At 49.2% G+C, this 19,394-nt stretch overlaps 2 protein-coding genes across 2 annotated transcripts; both read right to left on the minus strand.

The window, feature by feature from the left end:
• Positions 1–562: 562 nt before the first annotated feature.
• On the minus strand, positions 563–9,400 carry WDR73 (WD repeat domain 73). The gene is made up of 8 exons (XM_080913950.1): positions 9,355–9,400; positions 8,858–8,925; positions 8,578–8,666; positions 7,097–7,185; positions 6,525–6,589; positions 2,829–2,993; positions 2,203–2,556; positions 563–1,128 (listed from the first exon to the last, which is right to left on the minus strand). Exons 1-8 carry the CDS (start codon positions 9,393–9,395, stop codon positions 896–898), a joined length of 1,104 nt encoding a protein of 367 aa, XP_080770076.1. The 5' UTR covers positions 9,396–9,400; the 3' UTR covers positions 563–895.
• A 1,132-nt stretch (positions 9,401–10,532) lies between these two features.
• Positions 10,533–13,092, minus strand: NMB (neuromedin B; the record flags this gene model as incomplete). Its single annotated transcript, XM_080914462.1, is given in 5 exon segments — positions 10,533–10,551; positions 10,553–10,594; positions 10,627–10,658; positions 12,210–12,382; positions 12,936–13,092. Coding segments are annotated over 5 exon segments (423 nt in total).
• Positions 13,093–19,394: the final 6,302 nt, after the last annotated feature.

Below are 19,394 nucleotides of genomic sequence, written 5' to 3' on the forward strand. Positions count from 1 at the left end.
GTTCAAGGTCAGCCTGATTCTTTACACAATGAGTCTGAAATTTTACTTTAAAAAGTTGTTAGGTTTTTCTTATCTCCAAATATTTTTATGTGCTGTGGAAGGAAGAGTGTACCCCTGCAAATTCATACACTGAAGTCCCGACCCCCAGAGAGACTGAGGTTAAATAAGGTCATAAGGATGGGACCCATATCCAACAGCAAAGAAGACAGAGCTTACTCCAGTCAGCATGCAGAGGGGTCACGTGTGCACAAGGCAAGCAAGGTGCATCCGTTAGCCAAGCAAAGAGGCCTCAGGGTGAACCCACCTTCCCAGAACTTCTTGGTGCCTATACTCATGAGTGTGCACACCCAAGCAGCATGTACACACACACACACACACACCCCGGGAAAAGCTAAAAGAAACCAGTTGGGACATAACTCAGTACAGTAGCCCTGGGGTCAATCCCATGTACAAAAACCAAGTAAGTAAATTACTAACTGCTTCTCACTGATGTTCTTTTCAGTGTTTATTGGCCCTGAGACATCGATTCCTTCTGTGAGAAGGTTCACACCCATATTCACACTCCAGCTCTCCTGACTCTCACCATGAAGCTGTGAAGACAGGAACACAGCCTGCTGCTATACACTTGGAGGTAGAGCTCCTAGAGACAACGGTTGCTTCCAGCCATGTTATACCATGTGCCCTACCAACTGTTCTCATAATTTTCTTGTGACACCCCCCACAGTACTAGGTGGTAGTTACTACACCTTCATTTTACAGATGAGAAAAATGGACAGGGGCAGGCTAACTTGCCTGAAGCCAACGGCTGTGGTAGACTTGTGGTCACTCACAGTCTGTGTCAGCCTCTCGCGCAAGTCCTTTTCTCAGAGGCCCATGAGGGAAGCTGTTGCTGTCATCAGGAGGCCTGGAGGTCAACCCAGTCCCACACATGCAGAGAGGCATCACTTGCTGCTGATAACAAAGTTCTGGGCTTGCTGGGGTGCCAGGTATGGGTGGTGACCAGAGGAGCTGAGTCAACCTCATTTCCATCCAGGAAGATGTGGCCCTTGTGAGTGAAGAGAGGCTCCACTTGGGTTTTCTCTCCATCCCATGATGTGACATCATAGATCTGTACCGTCCCGTCAAAGCCTGGAGAAGGATGTGGAGAGATGTGACCCTACTCTTTCTAGGAGGACATACTGTGTCACAAGACACTCAGATCACCCACAAAGCAACCTGCACCTGCACCAGTGCGGGACGCACCATGAGCAGTGTGGAAACCCATCACACTCCACACAGTATGTAATAGCATGCATCATATACTCAGGCCACTGTGTTTGTGAGGAGGTCAGAAAGGTAAACCTTAGGTACCATTTTCCAGGCACAGTAAACCTTGTCTTTTGTCATATAGAGTCTTTTCATTGGCCTGGAATTTGCCTGTCTGTCTCCCTGATGCTGGAATTATAAGCACAGGACACTTCAGCCAGCCCCCCTCCCATATATATATATATATTATATGTGTGTGTGTATACATATGTATATGTGTGTATACACACACACACATTTTCAAGACAGGGTTTCTCTGTAGAACATCTAGCTTTTCTACATAGGCTCTGGGGATCAAACTACTCGGGTCCTTGCTCGCACGGCAAGCTTCACTGAGCTACACCTGCAATTTCGGCTGTGACATCTTTATCCTCATAACAGCATCTCCATGGGAAATGGAGGCAGCAGAGACTTTCAAGTTGCTCCAGATCCCCATCCTTCCACCTGCTCCTGGAGGAAGCCTCGTCTCTCTTGTCCATCTGTCCCTATCCCACCCTGCTGTCCTTCTGTTCTCCCTGACACAATGTTTCTTCTGTTCTCTTGGGATCCTGGACCGTGAACTCACAAGAATCCCCAGGCTTCAGGAGCCTGTAATGGCTATAGCCAAAAATACAAGTAACAAGCAGCTCACTGAGAATCTGTCTAGTGCAGCCCCTGTCTTACTATCTATAAGTCTCTCAACACACCTGAACCTCTGTGAGGTTTGGAAGAGCCACTGCTGGTTGCTGCAAGTTCAGGGATCAGGATGGGTGGGGCCTGCCTTGAAAAATCTGAAGACCACCTTAGCATCCTGATAGGAAACCTAAACTGCAGCCAGGGTAACTATGGGACTACAGTTCCTTCCCAAGCACCTATCATCTCTGGGAGAAAGCAGTGGAGTAAGTTTCTCAACAGTACCTGAAATAGCCAAGCAGTTGTCCAGGCCTGGAGCCCAGGTCACCCGAAGCAGCTCTGGGTCAGGGCTAGGTTTGAACACTGGGCACTGGGCTGAGATCACAGGATGACAGAGATTCCGGGGGTCAGAGAGACAGAGCTGCCCATCTGAGCTAAGGCTGGCAATGCAGGGCCCAGGGCCTTGGCCCTTGTTCCTAACTTCTGCACACCATCTCTCTCCACTGGGGCTGACAGTCTCCAATGGTGCCCACTTCTGGCGGGTGTCCACAAGCCCCAGTCGACCTGAGGTGCCACAGAAAGCAAAGGTATCTGCGTCTAGGACCTGAAGGCTGCTCAAGGACTCACTGTCAGTTGTACCTACAAGACAGAGGGCAAAGAAGAAAAGGTGCTGGAGTCAGGTGGATCTGGTGGGTGGCAGGGCTGGAGGCTGCGCCATGCCTCCTGTCCAAACCCTCCCCTCATCCTGCCTGTCTGCTCTGCTGGCAGCTGCTGGGGAAACCAGGGTTGGCACTGTATGCTCCAGGTTTCCCCAGCATCCGGCACAGAAATCTTGAGCAGTGTCTCACAGTGGCTGAGCTCGGCTGAGGGACAGAGCTGTCTGGAGGAGCCAGCAGGGGCTGTGGTAGTACCTGAGCTGTACGTGATCTTCTGGGATTCTACATCCACAGTCCTCAGGCTGCTGAGCCGAGCCCCGTGGAGGATTCCAGGCGCCACAGCGCAGAAGACAGAGACCCGAGGCCAGAGACTCTCCTCTTTGTCCTGCACATCAATGGTACTGACGACTTCAATGACATCTGAAGCAAAGGGGAAGAGGCAAAAGTGCAGAATGTCAGTGAGGCCGGCTGGTCAGAAACCTTCTCTGACATTTAGAAGGTCAGGGAGAGAGGGAGCTAAGGGCTGCTGATCTAGTGCTGAGACAAAGGCATTCTGGGGTTTGTTCAAATATCTGAAGTGCCAGAATCCCTTCGTGTCCTCATAAATTATTTTAGGAACTGTTTTTATACATGGGAGACAATGCGTCACTGCAGCCATCTTGAAATCACACTGTCCCGACATGTCTGATGGAGAAGAGAAAGGAAAAGAAAGGGAAAGGACAACGCTGCTGATGTCAGTCACATCTACAGTGAAATGTGACAAGCACCCAGTTCACAAACCAGTCCTGCTTCTTCCAAAATATGCTCCGTGACAGCCTGCAGACCTGGCTGTTCCTAGCTACAGTGTCACCGATAAAAACAGGAAACCAGGAAGGGCAGCCTCTCAAACAAAATGCATCAAAGATGCATTTTCAACTAGGTAAAATTTTAGTTTAGTTTTCATCTTTAAATATCACTTACTTTGCTTATTACTGTATGTGTGCCATGGTGCCTGTGTGAAGGTCAGAGAACAACTTGCAGGAAGTCGGTTTTTTCTGTCCACTGTGTGGGTTCTGGGATTGAATTTAGATTGCCAGATGGCCAGGCTTGGAAGCAAGTGCCTTTGCCCGCTGAGCCATCTTGCTAGACCTTTTCTTCTTCTTTTCTTTTTGAGACAGGGTCCTGCTACGTGGTCCAGTCTGGCTCGCACTCCGTCTCCTCCTGTCTCTGACCTGGTACTGATGTGAATGTGTTTTAGCTTTTGTTTGGGTCTCACGTCTGTGGCTCACTGTGCGTCTCAGGCTCGGGCTGCCAGGTTAGCTGTTTCTAGTCTCTGTTCTATATCATCTGACTTTTTTTTTAATTTAAGTTTTGGAGATGGGTCTCACTATGTAGACCAGGCTGGCTCAAACTCATGAGGTCCATCTGCCTCTATCTCCCGAGTGCTGATTCACTTGACACTTCCGTCGCTGTCACGGGGAACAGTTTGGAACAAGTATTTGCTGCACAAACTACTGAAAAGAGAAATCTTGTTTTCTGCTTTGAATTTTCTTTCTCCAAAACCAGAACTCACTATTTCACGTCCACATGTGTGGAGAGGAAGCTCTGTGTGCTTCTTCAGTTCTAAAGGACGGGCCTTGATGAGAACGGCGGGTGGGGTGTGAGAGGTACTGAGAGGCTGAACAGGAGTACTGTTCCCTCCCGACAGTTCTGCACCAGGGGCAGGGATGGCTGGGCTCCCATGGGACCCTCAGGGCATAAAGCTGAAAAGCACTTGCAGCAGACACAACAGCTGAGCCTGGGGCTATTAGCTTGTCCCTAGGGAGCACAGAAAGGCTGCTCTCCTGGGCCATGCTTCCCTGACTCTCTCACTATGATCCCAAGGAGCGTGAAGCTCCCGGGACCTGCTGCTCTGAGCTGGGAGAGGCATTTCAGCTCTGCTGGAAGGGAGGAAACCTACTTAAAAGTCTTAGCATGAGCAGTGCTATATGAGGCCCCAGATGACCTCTCTGTCCAGTACCACAATAACTGCACACATAAAACAAGTCCAGCCCCTCTCTCCAGTCAGAACAAAAGTACATCCTCTAGAAAACCCCCACTTAATACCCAAAGCCAGTACATTAAGATGCTCAGAGAGCCAGGAGAGGTGGTACATACTTGGGAGATGGAGACCAGCCTGATCTACATGAATGACTTCTAGGACAGCTCTGATTATATCGTGAGACACTGTCTCAGAAAAACAAAACAAAACAAAAAAAGCAAGACACCAAAGAGAAGAAAACCACCAAACTGGGATACATAATCAGCAAATATATCTAATAAAGAACTTGTATCCAACACATACAAAGAACTTTTATAACTCAAATAAGTGAATGGCTTCAAAACCACATGCAAGATGTTCAGCGGGAAAATGCAAACAGAAGTTACAGTGATACATAATAAATACCACACCCGTGAGAATGGCTTTGACAGAAAAGCTACGGTTAGAGAGAAGTGCTTGCCCTGTAGGCATAAGGTTTAATCCCTAGGCACCCAGAGACAGTGACAAGTGTCAGTGAGCACATGGAAAAATGGTAACTCTTGCCCACTGCTAGTGGGACATAAGTAAAATTGTGTGTGTGTGTGCGCGCGCGCGCCTCTATCTACATGAGTTTCTGTGCACATGCTCACAGAGGTCTGAGGGTACCTGGTCCCCATGAGCTGAAGTAGCAGGGCCTGTGAGCTACGTGACAAGCAGATGTGCTGGGAACCAAACCCAGGTCATCTGGACAGCAGGAAGAGCTCCTAACCACCGACCTCAGCAATGTATGTCCACATTAGGATTTGCACACTAGGGCTGGAAGAGGCAGAAAAAACGTGCCATACTAAGGGCACGGTATCAGCAATAAAGGAACAAATCGCTGATGTGCGCTGGAACACGGACAGTCTTAAAATGCATCTGCTCAGGGACGGAGGTCAGATACAAGAGAACACACGAGAGGGTCAACAGATTTTATCTTTAAAAATCACTGACCTGTACACTGAAAACAGATGAGTCATTTGGTAGGTAAAGCATACCCCCATTAAAACAGCAGCAATAAGCCAGATGGGGGGGGTACCTTTAGTCCCAGCCTTTTACAGGAAGGCAGAGGCAGGCAGATCTCTGAGGCCAGCCTGGTCTACATGAGCAAGTTCCAGGATACCCAGGGCTACACAGAGAAGAAACCCTGCCTTGAAACATCAAAAAAAAAAAAAAAAAAAAAAAAAAAAAAAACCAACAACACCCCAGCAGCAACAACAAAAACCTCCCACGAGCATAGGTGAGCATCACAAGGACAACACAGACAAGTACTGAGAGAGCAGTGGTCGGGGATAAGCCTGCACAGTGAGTGCAGCAGTGAAGTAACAGCTGCTGCTGGGAAGCTCTGTGGAGACAGGGTGCCATGGCCGGCTTCCTGCTGTGAGATGTCTCTCACTGGAGGAGGGAGGGATGCATGCTCTTGGTGTCTGCCTGACAAGGACCTGCAGTCCCATTGCTAATCCCTACAAGGGGACTTCCTAACACTGACAAGGGACAGCTAACACTTCCTGTTCTCTCTGTAAGACACTGCCAGTGAGCATCTTGCTCACTTGTGACTTGCCTTCCCCGGAAGTAGCACTCTGTAAAAGGAGGGACCTCCTCCAAGAGCTGAGTGCTCCGGAGTGGCTCTAGCTCAGCCTTCCTCAGCCCATGTCCAGCAGAGAGGCCCTGGCTCTCTCGGGGCTCGGCCAGCGGCTGGGTGGTAAACTCAACTCCTGGAGGGAGTTTAAAGAAGCCCGTTAGGCCTGTCTGCTGCACTGTGGACGCTAACTCATCTTCGTTGTTTCGCATAGTATGCAGAGCCGTGCTGTCCCGCCCCCTCCCTTAAGTACTTTCTTACCGGCTCAGCTAAGAGACAGGAGTGTGAGTCACTTTCCTAAAACCTCACCTTCCAACAAGTGAACTTCACTTACCACTGTCTTCTCTCACTTGCCACACTTGTATGCCACACCCTGGGAGTCCACTGGTCACCAGCAACCTGTTCCAGAGAGACGGACCATCTTGAGTCCTGACAGGGAAGTCAGCCCTCACCCCAACAGCCTTTCCTCTCCAGCCCACTCAGGAGCCCTGGGACCAGCTGCCCGCATGCAACAGAGGAGCAGGCTCTCCCTGCTTTAGGGACAGGATCACAACTCAGAGAGCCACAGGCTGCCACAGGTCATAACGGTCACCTAGAAAGGACACAAGTAGGAAAGGCTGAACACAGAACCCTGACTAAAACCTGAATTCCTACAGGGGTCTGCCAGCTCTCGGACAAGCTTCAGAGAACTTTCCCACTCTGGAGTGGCTCCATAGACTTGTGTAGGCTCTACTAATTGAAATGGCTGCCAAGCTAATGATTTCTTCAGATGGCAAATCTGTGTGAACCGTGGCACCATGAACACCCACTTACGTCTGTGAGCTGAGGAAAGGGCATGCTGATAAAAATGCAGAGCATTTCCTGCAATCACCACAGAATGGAAAGTCTGGGACAGACTGGCCATACCTGGTATCTGGCACGTGCTTTAGGTCAAAGACAGATCTGTCTGAAAATCCTCCGTGGCGCACTGTGAAGTCCCTCTCTGGGTATAAGCCCTAGAATCAAAGGGATGGGGCAATCAGACAGCACAGGCTTTCCCTTTCCTTTTTGGCTTTTCTAGGCAAAGTCTCTATGTAGCCCTGGTCGTCCTGGAACTGGCTCTGTAGACCAGGCTGGGATTAAAGGTGTGCACCACCATGCCCTGCTCAGTACCTGCTTTTCAAACAAACACTTCAGATGAGCACCAGGGAAGGAGGCATCAAAGTCACTCAGCTGGACCAGCAGGTGTGTAAATACGTACATGTTCAGCTTCTTTTTTTCCTGCCTGTCTCTAAGCCTTCTTCTAGCCTGTCCCAGACCTTGGATTATAGGGCAAAACCAGTTTACAGCTTCTTAGAGGAGTCACAGAAGACAAACAGCCTCAGCCAAGAAGACAAAGATTACTACTACCAACCACTCACCTGCCCACTAGAAGCAAGGTGGGTCTTCCTAGCAATAAAGACAGAACGACATGTAACACTTGTTCACTCTATTAGGCACATCCAACTGTTTTTCTTCTTTGTTCTTTGAGACAAGTTCTGTCTAACCCTGGCTGGTTAGCAGCAGCCACTAGTTACACTTACATAGCTACCACTCGCACCTTCTTTTCTCTCTATTTCAGAGAATATCCTTTCTCTGCATCATTTAAATATGCCCCTTAAGGTTCTATTCCTACTGGCTCAGGTCCTACACCTTCATCCCAGGTGACCTTACTCATCCACATGGCTTCCAATAACCCCTACTCTACCAGCTCCCTAGGCTACTCTCTGAGAGTTGGACTGAGATGAAAGAGGTCGTGCCCATGCTGAGCACTACACTGGCTACTTCTCAAGGTTCTAGATCTATTTGTTAAATTTATTTTATGTATATGGATGCTTTGCCTGCAGCATGGCTGGACACCATGTGCGCAGTTGGTGCCCTTGAAGGCCGGAAGAGGGTGCTGGGTGCCCTGAACAGGAGTTATAGAAAGCTGTGAACTGCAGTGGCTGCAGTGTGGGTGCCAGGAACCAAATGCAGATCCTCTGGAAAAGCAGCTGGTGCTCTGAGCCTCTGAACCATCTCTCTAGCCCCCTGAGTCTATTTTCGATAAAGACCTGACTTTCCTTAGCATTCATCCCTATGCACAGGAGCCTCTTTCTACTAGGCTTTGGTTTTGTTTTTCTTTTTTGAGACAGGATTTCTCTGTGCTACCTTGGATGTCCTGGAACTGTAGAACAGGCTGGCCTTGAACTCACAGAGCTCCACCTGCCTCTGCCTCCCAAGTGCTGGGATTATAGGTATGCACCACCTCCACCCAGCTCCTTCTGTGGACTTTAAGGGCTGACCCAAGTACTTGTTACCTGGTGGGTGTACCCTACAGAAATGCATAATACATTGACACATATAATCAGCTTCTCTATTTAAGTTACCTGGTTTTCTTTTACAGAGAGTCTGAGAGGTAGTATCAAATGAAGAATCTCATTTTTTTTCAAACTTTCATAACCAGCAACAAAAACTCCTGAAACAAAACAGTAACTATGACAAAGTATTAGAAATATCATGGGTCTATAAATTTCCCCAAAGGATAACTACCTTCCCCATTCTCTGAGCAGCCTTGTCAGGGGATGAAAGTTGAATGGGTCTCTCTAAAGGCTCAGATTTTAAAACTCAGCCCGAGAGGCAGAAACAGTGGCAGGCAAGGTGTATTACCTTTTTCACCAACCCACTCAAGGACTCGAGTGGCTCCTGAGAGGTCAAATGCATGGAAGTCTTGGTACCTGCAGGAGAGGGAGACAAAAATCACAGCTAACCAAGAACTCTGAGATTGCTGAAGGATTGGTGGATCCAGGTTCTGGAGTTAGGTAGACAAGGGGCTGAATCTTTTATTCTGCATTTTACTCCCTGGTGTATAGGACCAGACTGACCATAAGGAACCGAGCCTGGTTCCTCACCTGTGGAACTCCCACAAAATTGATTTCCCCAAGTTGAGATGAACAATCAGTAGGAGAATCTGTGTTCAAGTTAATCTAGCAGTCGGCACAAGCACGGATCAGGTTGCATTACTTGCTTACAAAGGACTGAGCATCCCAGACCTAGAGGCCGGAGAGTAGGACCTCTGTCCGTCCGTGCCTGTGCACTGCCCGCGAGCCCACAACAGCCCGCGCCCTCTCCCATTGCCCATCAGACCCGCCCACGGCCCGATTTACAAGCGCAAAGACTCCACGAGCCAGTCCTCTGCGAGCTCCATAGCAACTGTGGCTTCCGTCGCTCCACTTCCGCCAGCCAGACTTCCTGGGCAGGCGCGCGTTCTCGCGAGGAGAGGGCGTGGCCTTCCGCTTAGCTGGGTCCTGAGCGCTCAGAGCTGCGCGAAGCTCTGTTGATGTTTCTTCGGTTTTGTGTGCAAAGTCCTGGTGAAAACGATGCAAAAAACCCAAATTCATCGATGTAAGTTACAAGCAGGGTCGGAGACAACAAATATACGCCTTAGGGTCATGTATGTGCAATCAAAGAGCTGTCAGTGTCCCAAAGCCCGGTACAATAGAGACTTGCAACTTTAGGTGAACAGTTAATTTAAAAGTTTGCGTGAATATGTCCGTGTAGGATACTTTAGGATTTTTTTTTTTTTAAATGAAAGGAATCTTGTTGGACTGAGGATGGAGCTCAGTGGCTAGAGTGCTTGCCTAGCATGCACGGAGTTAGCTTTCTAGTACCACGTTAAAAAAACACACAAAAACCTAGGGTGGTGGCGCACGACTGTGATTCCAGGACACAGAGGGATCAGAAGTTTTAGGTCATCATCTGACACATAGGGAATTCGAAGCCAGTCTACGTTAAAGAAGACACTATCGATAAAGTATCTGACATTTCAATTTAATTTTTATTTGATAACTTTGGCGACATGGATGGAAAACCCCACATCCAGAGAATAAGAACACAGTAGGGCTGGATTCCAAGGTGATTCTCTCCCATATGTACCAAGTACTGCACTAAAGTTTGCCATGGGGATGAAAGACGGGGCCAGTGTAGTGCAGGCCTCCGATTGCAGGCAGAGAAACTTCCTCTGGTAGCAGAACTCATGGCTGGTAATGGGTCAGTGCAGCCAACACTAATGCTAAGAGTTGGCAACCACTCATTATCTGGCTGGTGCCTTGGTGAGGGGTGATGGGGCTTTCCCAAGACTAACCCATCTTTCTGAACATGCCTCCAGAGCCCTTCCCTCTTTCCTCAAATGTGGGTGGAAGGAGAGGCCCAGACAGTCTGTGTAAAGAACAGTGTTTTTATTCACAACTTCACCAGGGAAGCAAGGCACACAGCAGGAAAGACTCTGTCCACATCATCCCTGGTGACCCAATCAGAAAGCAGAGTAACTGTAACACGCCCGAGCTTAGGATTTACATCCAGACTGCTAGGGTTCCATTCATCAGTTTCCCTGGATGGACACAGTCTAAGCCCGGCGTGGCGCTTGCTCCGCTGTTGGCATCACTTCTTCAGTATCGGCTCCCGCAGCCTCCTGTGCTGAAGGCAAAAGAAAAGACTTGACCCTGGGGTCCACAAATCAGGGGCATGCTGAGTGTATACAGGAAGGCAGTGGCAGCAGGCTCTCCCCTGAAAGACCCGAGGAGAATACAGCCCCAACTTTCACAGGGCAGTCATGACAACTGAAGGACATCACAGAAATCAAGCCCAAGGCATTGGACAAGTGTCGGCGACATGCCTTACCCCCCAAACTCTGCTCTAGACCTCGCTCCCATTCTCTCCGACACTGGCTTTGGCACTGTTGCTTCCTCTGAGATTCTCTGGTTGGTCTTGGTATTTCAGGCTTTCAAAACAATGTCCCTAGAGGTGATGTGTTCTCTCTCTTTCTCTCCCTCCCTCCCCCCTCTCTCTCATTTCCTCCCACCCCCCACCCCCCCGGACTCAGCCAGCCCAAGCTTCTCCTTTTGCATTTGAGTTTCTTGGGATGCTTGCTGGAACTGGAGGTAGGCTTCTAAGGAATGTCTCTTTGAGCATGTGCCCACAGTGCTAAGCACAGTGCAGGATAGGAAGGGGGTCATCAGAAAGTCCTGCCAGGAGCTTGCAGACATGCTTACTGAGAGCTCTCTATGTGACCAGCACTGGACAGAACATGTGCCACAAATGATCTCATCTACTGGGAGGTGGGCCTGTTGTTTCTGTTTGATGAAGGACATATTTCTAAGGTCACCTAGCTGCTTAGCTCGGTATGGCCTCAGCATGCGTTCTACCCTGCACACAGCAGCAGGACAGTAGTGTGCAGTGGGGATGACACCAGAGCCAAGAATGGAGGAACTGCCACCCAACCAGGCAGAAGCCTAAGGCCTTGAGCAGCACAGGGCAATGCTTTACAGCCAACAGTGATTCTAGCCCGCTTCCACCTGGGGGACACCAACACTATTGTCTGAGGCCTTGGTTTTTTTGTTTTTCCCAAACTCCCATCCTCCTGCCTCATCCTCTGAGGGATTTGGGACTGCAGGCAAGTGCATTGTTTTTGGTCCGGAGGGAATTTTGATTATCACAACCTGGTGAGGAGGGGGTGGACGTGCTCCTGGCATCTGGTGGGCAGAGACCAGGGGTGTGCTAAGCATCCTCAATGCACACAGCCCTCAGAGCCTTGCTGTCAGGAGCACTGGGAAACAGATGGGGGTTGGAAAGCAGGCTGCTTCTGAGCTGTCACCACTCTAGGCCTCGGGGATCACAACTTGCTCCGGACACGGGCACAGACTGGCACGGCAAAGGTGGGCTTGGCTAATATGCCGGATGGCAGCTGGGGTGGACAAGGCGGTACGGCCTGGAGAACACTATTTAAGGGCTAGAGTGCTCCTAGTCTGTGACTTCAGACTGGGGATGGGCAGAGAGGAACTTCTTTCCCCTGTAGTCTGCTGCGTCATTTTCCAGAATATTCCATTCTTTGGGAATTCCTCCTTTGAGCCCTGGGACCCTGGCTTTGTGGAATCCATTTGCATTCTGCTCTGGCTAGGCTGTTCCACCCTGAACCCATGCTGGGTGGCAATTCTTCTGTGCTGGTCCTGGGGAAGGGACTTACCTGGACCGGGAGAGCTGGGCCACTGCTGTTCATGCCTAGAGCTTTCTTTAGCAGGAGAATCCTGAGCAGGTCATGACTCAGCTGTAGTCTCTGGTCCCTCTGGGTGTTAGGGGGTGCTGTCCCCACCAGTGACAGGCTTGGGGGTTCCAGACTCTTCTTGCCCATGAAGTGGCCTAAGGAAAGGAGGTGCCAAGGTACGTGGAAGCTAGGGATGAGGACCCTATTACCATAACCCAGTTCGGGTTTATTCTACCTTTCAGCTCTCACAGAGGGAAGACAGGAAACATTCTCCTTAGCAAGAAGCTACAGATCTCTGGGTGGAGGCAAAGCTGACATCCTCAGCTTTTCCTGACCCACTGGAGAACAGAAGAAGGGTTGATAGCCAGGGACCAGAGAGATTACCTGCCAGGGGAGGAAGTGGAGAAGGTGCCTCTAGATGGATGTGTAGAGAAGACACGAGGTGAGAAGACCTGGTAGTCTGCCTAAGGGAAGGGGGATCGACTGGTAACCAGATCTAAGATGCTGGCCCAACTCTGTCTTAAACTTGCTGAGTGGGTTATCTTAGCCAAGTCTGTGAGTAGCTAGGATCTCAAGATTCCCATCTGTTAAACTTGAGGAGCCCCCGGGGTCTGCAGGAGCTCCGCTACTAAGAGCTCCCAGAGGATTGAAATGGAAACTGAGGACCAAGGTGAATGAGACACTCTTGTCGGGTCCCCTAACACTTACCAGTCGCCCAAAGGTTGCCCCGAGGATGCACTCGAATCTTGCTTGCTCGGCTGCGGGGCTCCGGGAGATCCCAGTTGAATGGGGCGACGCCGGAAACGAACAATGCGAAGAGCAGGAGACCACGGAGCAGCCAAGAGCTCCCTGCCTGGCGGACCATGGCTGTGCCAAACAGGTTTCCTTCTGGCACTCTCAGGATCCCAGCTCCCGAAGCCCGCCTTCCAGCCTTTTAAACTACAGTCTGGAGCGGAGCCTGCTTGAGCGGAGCTCGCTCCTCCCCAGAGCCCCGCCCCCTGCAGGCTCCGCCCACACACCCTTGCCTCCCGGAGATTTCTAGCTGAAGCCCACCAGTCACCTGGGGTGTGGTGGGTGTGGCATCACCCCCAGCAAAGGTGGTTCCCAAGGCTCTCCTTGGCCTCCGACACAGCCTTCTGCCATCACCAGCCCTCGAGGCTTCTCCTTAAAGCTAAAGTGGAACAAGAAGCCCTGCTTTTGGCAGCATGTGTTTGGCATCATCCGGCAGAGGAACTCCAATGGAAGAATCCTGTCACCTCCTGTCACCTCCTGTCTCAAACCATCTGAGCCTTGCTTGTACTGCTCTGCTCTCACAAATGGCACACACCGGGCAACCTGGAAAAGTTCTGTGCCCAGATTGGGGACATGATGATGGGGAAGGGAGGGAGGAGTTGTCTCCTAGCAGTGGCACCCTTTGGAGGGCCTGGCTTATCATACATAGGCCGACTGACCTACCCTGTAGGGCCACATCAGTGGAAAGGCTGCTGCGCCACATGACACTTTCTTCTTTTGTAAAATGGAAGTAAGCATGCTGCCTGTAGCTTTAATGATTTTACATTTTTTTTTAGTACAACTATTTCTGGTTTATTTCTTTTTGAGGAATGGTTTGTGTAGCTCTGGCTGTCCTGGAACTATGTAGACCAGGCTGGCCTCGAACTCAGAGCTGCCTGCCTCTGCCTCCTGAGTGCTGGGGTTAAAGGTGTGCACCACTGCCTGGCAGTACAAGTACTTGCTGAGGAGCAGAACTCTCTTCCTGAGCTGTCCTTACTGGTCCTGGAAAATATCTTCAGTGGCATCTCTGAATGAGCAAGGGCAGATATGTGCTCCGACCCATTGTGGGAGGAACAGAAGGAGACGCCAACTCCTGACTCCAGAGACTTCACCTTCTCATTGGAAACTAGGTCAAGGAGTAGATGATGGAGTGGGGTATTAGGTCTTGGACCCTCCTCTGCAGCATTTGAGCCTCCTAGCACAATCTTTCAGCTTTGTTTGAGACATGAGCTAGGTAGCTCTGCTGCCCTGGAGCTCACTTGTGTAGACCAGATTGAGCTGAATTTACAGCAATCCTCCTGTCTCAGGTATGAGCCACTCTACTTGGTTTGCTGTCCTCACTCTTATACATAGCTAGCTGAGCAGGGCCAGAGTCCTACGGACCACCATCCCAGAAGGCATTCTTGTGGATGTCAGAAGTTAACACATTAAGCGTTTTCCTCAACTGTACTCCGAGTGTGTGTGTGTGTGTGTCCACATGTAGGGGCCAGAAGACAACTTTCAGGGGTCAGTTCTTACCTGCTTTGAGGGAGGGTCTCTCTGTTCTGCTGTCTGCCATGTGGGCCATGCAGGCACAGATTCGGGTTATTCCCCCATCCATCATCTCTCATCTCACCGTAGTACACACGGTTTGTCTTGTATGTTCTAAGAATCTGAGACTAGCTCAGTTTGTTGCAGCAAGTGCTTTTATCCACTGGGCCATCCCCCCAGTCGACACCTTACTGTTTGAGGCAGGGTCTCTTGCTGAAACTGAGGCTCGCTGGTTTAAGACTGACTAGCCAGGATGCCTAGGGGTCCTGCCACTCCACTCCCCAGCACTGGGGTTGTAGGTGCTTGCCCACACCCCTGGGTCTTTATTTGGAGCTGGTCCTCATACTTGCATGGCAAGCACTTTGGTAAGCTGAGCCTCTGCCAGGCCCAGGGAAGCTTTCTGAGGCTATGTTGTTGAGATTCTGGAGTGTGGCACACGGGACAGTGACAGTCATTTCTGGCCCTGGCTTTTCCCGTCAGTCTCCTTGCTTCTCACTCTCAACCTGACATTCACACTTCCCTGCTTTGTCACAGCTTAGCCATGGTGTTCAGATATAGCTCTTATCACCTCCCATAATAATCATTCCCTGAGCAACTGCCTCCTGCTTTCCTGCACCCATCACACACCCAGTCTAACTCTTTGGTCCATGGATGTAGAAACCAAGGAAAATAGTATTTAGTGAGTGCTGACTTCCTTAAACACTTGAAGGAACTCATCTGACAAGCTTCTCTCTTATGTTATTGGTAAAGATCACCTCAGAGGCTTCGGTACTTGTGTAGACATCTCACTAGAGTCACGCTTCCAGTCTGTCATGACACCTTTGGGGCACTGCCTCACGTACCCAAAGCTGTGAGAACAGACACAGCTCTCCCTAACACATGCAGGCCTGTTTTCCCACGCCATCGTCTCGGGGGTCAGAGTTAGTGACACTGCCTCTCGGTCTCACTGTTCTCCTGCACGTGAGCTCTGGTCTCACAGGCTCACTGATCTGAACAAAAACTAGCTCCATCAGATACACATAGAGCCAGGAAGCTGCTACTCAGTGAAGAGAGGTCTTAACTGCGCATGTAACATTTGCGCATTTAAGGTGATAGTTATACAACTCAAGTAATATTTTCAACCCCAAAGAGGGTTTCCAAAAATGGATTTTAGAGACACTCATTGTGGAACCCAAGGCTGGTCTTGAACTCAGAATCCTCTTGGTTCAACCTCTCCAGTGCTGGGATGTGTGCCACATTACTGGGCGTCCAAAGACTTGGGAATCTGGTATAGAATCTCATGATTTCTAAGAGATATGATAATCTGAGCAAACCCGAGAGAGGACTTTGCAAATCTAGGCCATTCCATTTCCAAAGACAGGACAGGGTAAGGCACCCAGTGCAGCAGCCTACACTGGGAAAAAAGCAGACCTCTGCTGTGCACTGACCTTGCAAAGATGCAGTGTAAACACCTGAACTCTGCTTTGTCTCCTGAGGGAAACAGAGGTTATTCTGAGGCTTGTTAAATAGGAAACAAAGCTCTTGCCTTTTGCTGCCATCACTAGAGCAGCCAAGCCAGAATGAAGCTGAACCCCTTTGTGAGTTCGGACTGAAGCGGTGAGGGGGCACTTCAATGGACCCTCTCACATTCGGAAGAACATGATGTCTTCTCTTTCTAAAGCCAAAACAGAAGTGGAGTGCCCAATGGATAGGATCCACCTGCTTCTGCCTCCTATGTGCTGATGGGACTAAGGGCATGGGCCTCCACCTTGGTATTACCTCAATTTTTGACCAGTTCTGAAAAAGAATTCTGTAGTACTCTGGTTTAGGCTTGAATACATTGGAAGGCTGAGAGCTTCGGTCAAAGTTTGATGTCAGCTTATTTATTTGCTTGCCTAACATTAAGTTCTGAATATACATTTGTCTAACTAGACTCATTGAATTAAAGCAGGTAACAGGCTTACCAATCCAAATAGATGGGGCAAGTAAGTCAAGGTTGTGTGAAGTGATTCAAAGTGGGCAGAGGCATGCTGGGAATGCTAAGACAGGCATCTGTAAGTCAGAGTGAATAGTTCACTTTAACTGTATATGAGAAAAGGGCATTGTTTTATTATACAAGCTTCAGACAAAACAGAGTAAAAAGGCAAAATGTTCTTGACTGACCAGAGTAAGAGATCGGGGTAGGAGTGTCAGGATAATGAGGATACCAGATTTCTATTTCCTAAAGACGCCCACATGGAGTTAGAAGTTTACAGATGATCATCCTAAGGAAAGTTCAAATATCTGACGGATGTGGCTTTTTGGTTTGTTTACGCTTTGAGACTGGCTCTTGTGTAGCTCAAGTTGGCCTTGAACTCACAGTCTGTAGCTAAGGCTGGGTCTTGAATCCCCGATGTGCCTGCCTCTACTCCCCATGCCAGGATCACAGACATGGGCTGCCACACCCATTCAGGCGGTGGCTTTTTGTAGATGTTGTCGTACTAACTATACTGAGAAACTTCTGGGAACAGCCTCAGCAAAGCTACCAGGCTAATTTGGACAGGGTTATTACGTAACACTCAGGGTGGTCCAAGAGCTCTCTGTCCTTGGAAACTAGTATACGCTTTCTATTATTATTATTATTGTTATTATTATTATTATTATTGTCATTATTAGGTTTTCTAGCATGGTTGCTCTGTGTATCCCTGGCTGTCCTGGAACTCAGAGATGCCTTTGCCTCCCGAGTGTTGGGACTGAAGGCAGGCATCACCCACCCAACTTTCTTTTCATTACATTTTATGCCCATTCTATAAAGCACAGTTCCCTTCTTTGTACTAGATACTGGGAAACCAAGAGTCAAAAGGTACAGATTTCTTCCAGCAGACAACAGAATCTTTTACTACCTTAGGTTTTATGTAAGGCAAACTGATTTTAGATCTGGCTTTATCCATTTCTACTCCAACAATGATCTCAACTCTAATTTCTTCTGTTACAATTTTATATTTTATCACTTAATACTAAATTTACCTGTACAGAACAAGACAAGTATTTAAATAAATTTAAAAATAAACACAATACTGTACTGGGAACTAGGGGTTACCCAAAGATGAATCCAAAACCAGACCTGTCTATCTTAATGCCTGAAGGAATCAACTCTCAGGGAAGAGGGACGTGGAGAAAAGCCATTGCCCCGAGGGCGTGTTTGGGAGAACAAGGACAAAGCACTGGGCAGTCTGAAGCTGAAGCATCACGTGCAGTCACGGAGAATTAGCGGCGCCCACTGGAAGCCCCCAGCACCATCTTATCCTAAGTGGGAAAGGCTGAGACATGCTCGCCCACCAGGGCATTGTTTTGAAAGGGCTCCTCACCTCTGCAGCTGGGTTTGGCTGGAAATCTGACACAGCAGATGTTCAGTAAGCATCTGCTGAGTGAATGGGGAATTCTTAGCTGCACCCCAGGCAGTGAGCCGCATAAGCAAAGGTGGCATGTTTCCATGCTAAGACCATGTGGATGCGGAGAATGGGGTCTGAGGAGAGCTGAGACAGAAGAGTCCTGAGTGAGGCTTACAGTGAGGCTTGAAGAAATGTGCTCACAATGTGAGGTAAGCCTTGATCGTTTCAGTCTCAATAACATTCCTGGATTAGACAGCGTTTTCTATATCCATGCACACTTTACAACAGCACGGGTATTGTTCAGTTCCAGCATCAGAGCACAGCGATGAAGGTACAGACAGGCAGAAAACAGCTTGCACCGCCTTCCTGGCTCAAAGAGCGCCCAAGGAAGCACGAGTCCATGGAGTCAGCTACAATGCTGTCACAAGGAGAGCTAGCTAGTGACAGCGACGAGGGGCGAGTCTCTCCCATGTGACGAGCAGCTAGTTGAATGTGATAAAACACGAAGGCAAGCACCAGAGCCTATGCTAGAGAGCCTCTGTGCACGTCCCCAGAAAAACACACGAGTACTCAAGAAAGCCATGGCTCTCAAAACCTGTGACTCCGGAGGTAGTGACAAATGTCAACAGTCCAACCAATAAAGACAACTCGGAGAGACCCTGCAGGCATCCAGAACAAGACAGCAGAACTAACACTAAAGGGTGTGCTAGCTGGAGCCATGGCGAGAGGAAGTTTTCCGATTCCAATTTGGCAAGGCCAGGAGAGAATGTACTTAGTAAATAACAGGAAAGTACAAATCACTTTAATGATTCATGCGCTCTGCTTACAACACCCATCGAAGACACTGCGCCTGTTCCAGTGCACGACTATACCCAGCATTTGACAGATGCTGCTTCATGCTACTGGAGAAACAGTACAGCGGCGTGGGGGTGCTCACTCACTACCACGCCCGTGCGCAGGACCCAGGCAGGGTGAAAACAAACCGTCTGCTTCAGGCACAGGATGCTTCTGCACACACGCCCAAACGAATGACCCACACTGCCCACAGTCGGGATCACAGGGCCGGGGAATACAACAGAGGAGAAAGGAATGAGCAGGGATGTGGTGAGTGGTGCTCAAGCAACAGGAAGCAGGGAAGCAGTAGTTGCTAATGAAAATGGATGGCAAAGGGAGACATAGGCTCAGCAATGAGACACACAGGAAAACACCCCCTAGCGCCTCCCTGAACATGTATGTGAGAACTGGCCGAGGAGCTTGAGTTTAAAATGGGATAGTCAAGTCAGAGGTGTGGGACTACTGAGAAAATGACATATCGCTCTATTAGCTGGAGCTATGAGAGTCAAGAGATCATCCTAGTATCAAATTCCAGTTTAAGGTTTTATTAGTTCTCACTGTTTCTAATTCCTTCCAGTGGCTGAGTCCTCCACCCTTCAACTAATCTCGTTAAATATCAAAGAACTGGGAAGTCAATTCAATTACTAGTTATGTTTCTCTGGCATTTTACTTTTTTATTCTT

Source organism: Micromys minutus (assembly GCF_963924665.1).
Source record: "Micromys minutus genome assembly, chromosome: 3".
NCBI lineage: Eukaryota > Metazoa > Chordata > Mammalia > Rodentia > Muridae > Micromys > Micromys minutus.